This window comes from Amphibalanus amphitrite, unplaced genomic scaffold (genome assembly GCF_019059575.1).
Source record: "Amphibalanus amphitrite isolate SeventyFive unplaced genomic scaffold, NRLGWU_Aamphi_draft 001524F_arrow, whole genome shotgun sequence".
NCBI lineage: Eukaryota > Metazoa > Arthropoda > Thecostraca > Balanomorpha > Balanidae > Amphibalanus > Amphibalanus amphitrite.
Genome location: NW_024883017.1, coordinates 18,853 through 25,087, shown reverse-complemented (window position 1 = coordinate 25,087; position 6,235 = coordinate 18,853). Strand labels below are relative to the sequence as shown.

The 6,235-nt window shown below is 52.6% G+C and overlaps 1 protein-coding gene across 1 annotated transcript; it reads left to right on the top strand.

Annotated features, from left to right (window-relative positions):
• Positions 1-3,888: 3,888 nt before the first annotated feature.
• On the top strand, positions 3,889-4,992 carry LOC122373621 (uncharacterized protein K02A2.6-like). Its single transcript, XM_043351887.1, has one exon. It carries the CDS (start codon positions 3,889-3,891, stop codon positions 4,990-4,992), a length of 1,104 nt encoding a protein of 367 aa, XP_043207822.1.
• Positions 4,993-6,235: the final 1,243 nt, after the last annotated feature.

Below are 6,235 nucleotides of genomic sequence, written 5' to 3'. Positions count from 1 at the left end.
AACCTACGTTACTTTCTGCATTTTTTTACGCTTATCTGCAAAATCCTTAGTCAAAATACCTAACCCTGTTATTTTCCCTACACTATGGTACCCGCAAGATCACAAATTTTCATTTATCATGGTTGTCCCTCATTTTGTGTCTCATAGTCATAGCTATACCCTGGCTGCCATGAATCCTTCTAGGAAGGCTTCTTTCCTGCAAATGCGACACATCCAGAAACCGTCTCTCTCTCTCTCTCTCTCTCTCTCTCTCTCTCTCTCTCTCTCTCTCTCTCTCTCTCTCTCTCTCTCTCTCTCTCTCTATCTCTCTGTCCCTGTCTGTCTCTCTCTCACTCACTCACCCCATCTCTAACTCTCATATACCTCCCCCTCATAGCCACACCCCTACCCTCCTCAGCCTTCCCCATGACTCCTCTTTCCTCCCCCTCCCCACCCCGCTGCGGTCACCACATATCAATCCGACGATCTCTGCAAGGCCGATGGAAACCGGTCTTTGGCGCCAGCCAGACCGACCGCTGATCATTTTTACAGACCGCTGGCGCCAGCATTACACGGATTAGGGGGGAGGGGGGGGGGAGTGCAGGTGGTGCACGGAAAAGGAAGGAGCTGGGGGTGAGGAGGGGAGGGGTTGTTTGATGGAGGAAGCTATGTGGCGGGCGGTTTTGGCTACTGTCAGTGGCGGCGGAACACCTTCGATTAAGGGGGGGGGGGGCACTGGCTGCCGTTAACTAAGCCCAGTGTCTAAAGCCTAGACAAATACAGACGTGGATGCAACAATATTGGCGACGAGGCAACTTTAAGTTCAAGCTCTAAAATACGTTGAGCCTCTGCTACTCAGTCGAAAAAGCCCCGCGCAGCCATGGCCTCGCCCGCGCTGGAATTGCCGCAATTCGACGTATCTCGCCCTGACGAGTGGCCAGGATGGCTCCGTAGGTTGGAAAATATGTGTCTGGCGATGGATGTGTCAAATCCAGTCAGAAAAAAGGCATACCTCCTGCATTTTGCTGGTCCAGCAGTCTTTGACTTGCACGAATCCCTGCCTATGCCTCAGGCCGCAGAGCCCACCGATCAGGGGGACCCAGCAGCAGCCCAAGAGCAGAGGCAGCTGGATCCATATCAACTGATATGCAAACAACTCAGTGACTATTTCGTGCCACAGAAAAACGTTGACTACGAATGCGATGTTTTTCGCCAAGCCGTGCAGGGAGAAGGTGAGTCAATAGACAGCTTTGTCTCACGCCTGCGACATTTGGCCAGGAGCTGTGAATTCACGGATCTTGCTCGTGAAATCCGCCAGCAGCTGATTGCGGGAGTCAGAGACCCCAGGGTAAGGGAGAAAGCCCTGCAGCAGAGAATGACCCTGGAAAACTTGCATTCATTTGCAAGGGGCCTGGAACAGGCAAGAGCACAGGCCCGTGCCATGGAGGCACACCATCAAAGCCGGTTCACCAGTCTGCCTCCTGTAAAAGCCCAGAACATGGTAGAAAGCAAAAGAAACCTCACTGGCAAGCCCCGTGTCCAAGAGACAAAAGAAAGATGTTCAAGATGTCACAGCCCAAAACACCAGCACTGGGAATGTCCATTCAAGAACGAGACCTGCTACCACTGTGGTCGGCAGGGCCACACAAAGGTGGCCTGCCGTAACAAGGACCCACAGGCTACGCCAAGGAAGAATCCAAGTCATGGTCGGCATGGCAAAGTCAAATGCATGAGCCAACAACAGGACTTGAGTCAAACTCAGCAAGACAGCCCAACTGATGAGTACGTCATGCAAATCCGCCTGCCTGTGAACAAGACAGAAGTCAGAGAAAATGAACCACTTGTCACAGCAGTGAACATGGACGACAGAACAGTCCAGATGGAAGTGGACACAGGAGCAGCAGTCACAGTGATGTCAGAACAGCTGTTCCACAAGCTGTGGCCAACAAGAAAACTCGACAAGTCCAGCCAACGACTAAAGACCTTCACTGGAGAGCCCATTCCAGTTGTTGGTCAAGTCGATGTGAAGGTGCTCGCTCAAGATGAAGTAGTGCACCTACCACTCCTGGTGGTGGGAGGTGAAGGTAAGCCCCTGCTAGGTCGCAACTGGTTGTCAAAGATGCGACTGAACTGGCAGGCCATCTTCCAGGTGAAAGCCTCACTGGAAGAAAAAGCGCAAGAGCTCCTGAAAAAGTTCCCAAACCTGACGAAGCCAGAACTTGGAAAAGCAAATACTGAAGCTCATCTGGAGATAAATCCCGACATAAAACCGTATTCTGCAAGCCCAGGTCAGTTCCACTAGCTCTGCGTCCGCTGGTAGAAGAGGAGCTCGACCGTCAGATCAAGGCGGGAATCTTGAAGCCCTGCAAGTCGGCGCAGTGGGCAGCGCCCCTGGTGACCATCCTGAAACCAGATGGCAAGTCAGTACGGCTGTGTGGGAGTTATAACCTCACGGTTAACAGAGCCAGTCATCTGGAGCAGTACCCATTACCGAAAGTGGACGAGCTCTTGACCCAGCTATCTGGAGGTGAGAAGTTCTCGCTAATAGATCTGGAACAAGCCTACCTGCAGATCCCGCTGTCCGAGTCTAGCCAGAAATACACAGCAGTGAACACACACAAAGGACTCTTCTCGGCAACCAGATTGGTATATGGAATCAGCAGTGGTCCTGCCATATTCCAGCGCCACATCGAAACTCTGTTGGCCGGAATCCCGAACACCACGGTGTTCCTCGACGACATCTGCGTCACAGGCCCCAACGATGCTGCACATCTGGCCAACCTGGAGGAAGTGCTAAAACGCCTGGACCGAGAAAACCTGAGAATCAATGCAAAGAAGTGTCGTTGGTTCCTGCCGGAAGTCTCCTACCTCGGACTGAGAATCGACAAAGAAGGTCTGCATCCAACAGATCAGAAGATCGCAGCCTTGAGAGACGCCCCAGCACCTGAAAACGTCGGACAGCTGAGGACGTATCTCGGTCTCATCAACCACTTCAGTCGCTTCTGCCCGAAGCTGAGTGCAGTCGCGGCCCCACTGTATGCCCTGTTGAAAAAAGATGCAGAGTGGCGGTGGCGAACGGCTGAGGAGAACGCCTTCAACGCCACGAAGACACTCCTCTGTGAGGCACCATGCCTCGCTCACTTCGACGGAACAGCCCCCGTCATCGTCTCAGCAGACGCCAGCTCATACGGCCTGGGCGCCGTCCTCTCACAAATGACTCCAAGTGGAGAACGCCCAGTCGCCTTCGCTTCCCGCACACTCAATGAAGCAGAGAAGAAGTACAGCCAGCTCGACCGGGAAGGTCTCGCCCTGGTATTCGCGGTGAAGCGATTCCACAGCTTCCTCTACGGTCGATCGTTCACGCTGAGAACGGATCACAAGCCTCTACTGGGACTGCTTGGCAAGACCAAAAACCTGCCAGACGCTGTTCCGCCCCGCATGGTGAGATGGAAGGTGACTCTGGATGCCTACCAGTACCATCTCGAGCACACGCCTGGCAACGCAGCTCAACATGCCGCAGCAGACGCTCTCAGCCGTCTCCCAAGACCGGAAACTGTGCCAGAAACGTCAGTGACACCGCTCATGGAAGTCATTCACATGCTCGAAGCTGACGATGCCCTGGTAACAGTTGAAGCAGTTCGAGAGTGGACGCGACGAGACCCGACTCTCTCAGAAGTGCTCCACTACACCCGGTATGGATGGCCCAAGGCTTCAGCTGTAACGCCAGCCCTCCTGCCGTACCACGGTCGCCAAACCGAGCTGAGCATACAAAACGAGTGTTTGCTCTGGGGATGTCGTGTCGTTGTACCCCCCGCATGCCGTCAGAAGGTCCTGAGACTGCTCCATGAAGGACATCCCGGCATCTGCACCATGAAGCGCCGAGCCCGTGGCCAGATCTGATGGCCCGGAATGGATACAGACATTGGAGATGTGACCAAAGTCTGTGATGCCTGCCAGCTGAATCAACCAGCTGCGCCGAAGGTGGCATCCCAACCATGGCAGTACCCAGACGCTCCGTGGCAGCGAGTCCACGTGGACTATGCTGGTCCTGTAGAAGGGAAGATGCTCCTCATCATAGTAGACGCATACAGCAAGTGGCCTGACGTCTGGATCACCAACAACGTCAGCGCTCAAACAACCATCGATCATCTCCGCATGACGTTTGCCACGCACGGTCTTCCAGAAGTGATCGTGAGTGACAACGGTGGCTGCTTCACCAGCAAGGAGTTCGGCGAGTTCATGAGCGCCAATCAGATCCGCCACGTCTTCACTCCACCGCTGCACCCGGCATCAAATGGCCAAGCCGAGAGCATGGTCAAGCTGGTGAAGAACGGCATCAAGAAGCAGAAACCAGCACCGCTGCTCACGAAGCTCCAAAGATGGCTGTTCCAGTACAGGAACACACCGCACACGACAACAGGGAAAGCTCCGGCCGAGATGCTTTTCCGTCGTGCTCCTCGGACGCATCTCAACCGGCTGCATCCGTTGGAGGAAAGGAGAAGCCGCAGTAGTGTCGAAACGGGCACTGTCATCCGAGCCTTCCGAACTGGAGATCCAGTCTACATCACTGAAGTAACAGCCTCCGAGTACAGATGGCTCCCAGGCACGGTTCTCGAGACATGCGGACCGACCTGTACGGTTCTTCTCCAAGATGGCCGCAAGTTCCGCCGACATGAGGATCACATCCGGCCGCGATACACGTCTGGTGATACCGGACTGTTCAGGGAGGAAGGACGTTCTCAAAGCGACTGCCTCTTCCAGCCGCCTGCAGCTGAGCCCGGACCTGCAGCGCCCCGATCAGCGCCTGTCACTCTGCCAGAAACGCTTCCGGCTCAACCGGCAGCGCCTCCAGCGTCATCAACTACAGCACAGCCAGTGACGCTTCCTCCGGCCGCTGAGCCAGAGATCGCTCCGGCGCCCGCGAGCGGACACCAGCTCGCTGGACTACCCAGCCCCGTGGCGAACTCTCGTCCGGCGCGTAACCGGCGTCCACCCGATCGCCTGAACTTGTAAGCGCTGGAAACAGCTGGAAGGGAGGTGTTATAGTATTGCAGCTAATTAGTGCCTACTGTTGTGTTGCAGCTAATTAGTGCTTACGTCACAAGCTTTCGTTTGTTGTGTTTTCAGACCTGTCCTTGCACAAAGTTGTTGTTGTTTACCACGTGGCCATGCCGTGAACTAAGCCCAGTGTCTAAAGCCTAGACAAATACAGACGTGGATGCAACACTGGCGGCTTTTGATCCCATTCTTTCCATGCAACGCCCATTGGGCTAATGCTAAAATGCCAAAATCAAAGGGGGCACGGTGCCTACCACCCCCCTTCCGCCGCCTACGGCTTCTGTCATGGCTGTGCAATTGGAGCTCAAGCTTTTGTTTTGTTTTGTTCGGCTAGGCTCTTTCGAATTCGGTCTAATGAGAGTTCAAGCATTTTCAACAAACCGGCAGTGTTTTTTTTTTTTTTTTGGCAAGAGAGAGGCTTTCCGTTTTGTCATGAAATTAATCATTTTGAGGCTGTTGTGCGCTATCAATTTCATTCATGAATTTATTTATGGCTGCGTTTTCTTCTTGTCCTTAGATTCACTCTACCCGATTGACAAACGTCATCGTATGAGCATTCCTCAGTCACAACTTACACAAACATTTTTAAAATCCCTGCACCTCAAACGAAATAGTAAATACCCATGTCTTCAACAAGAGCATATAACAAATCATCATCACCATCATTCATTTGAATGGACATCAGATTCAGTGGCCATTGCCAAAAAACGTGATCCGATCTAATGTTTGCGAACGGCTACCGGAAAGGGCCCCGGAATCACTTTGCTGATCGTGAGAATTTTCTCATGAGAGCTCACTGATTGAAAATGCACGCGGCAAGGCGGAAGTGGCAAGGCTGAAAATCGTTCACAAATTGTTCAACTCGCCATTCAAGTGCTCAGTTTGCTACGACGGCGTGTCATACAGCAAAACTGAGTGTTCAATTACCAGAAAAGTCTTGAGCAAAATTGACAAATAAATGCCGATGCGGAACAAAACAGACACCTATCTCCTACAAGTCCTACATTTATGAGTTCTATTCTATTTAATGACGAATTTCGGAGACACCTTCATTGCTAACCAAATACTAGAAAGCGCTCACAAGTCACAACAATTGTCCACATTTTCCAGTAGCATTGCGCTGATTACATTTAGACTAAACGCATCGTCAATTGACGAAACCAAAGTACACACAAACACGCGCTAAACTACCATCCAC

Bases quoted from the DNA above. Each gene is read 5' to 3' on its own strand.
- LOC122373621 (XM_043351887.1), top strand. From the start codon at position 3,889: ATGGATACAGACATTGGAGATGTGACCAAAGTCTGTGATGCCTGCCAG.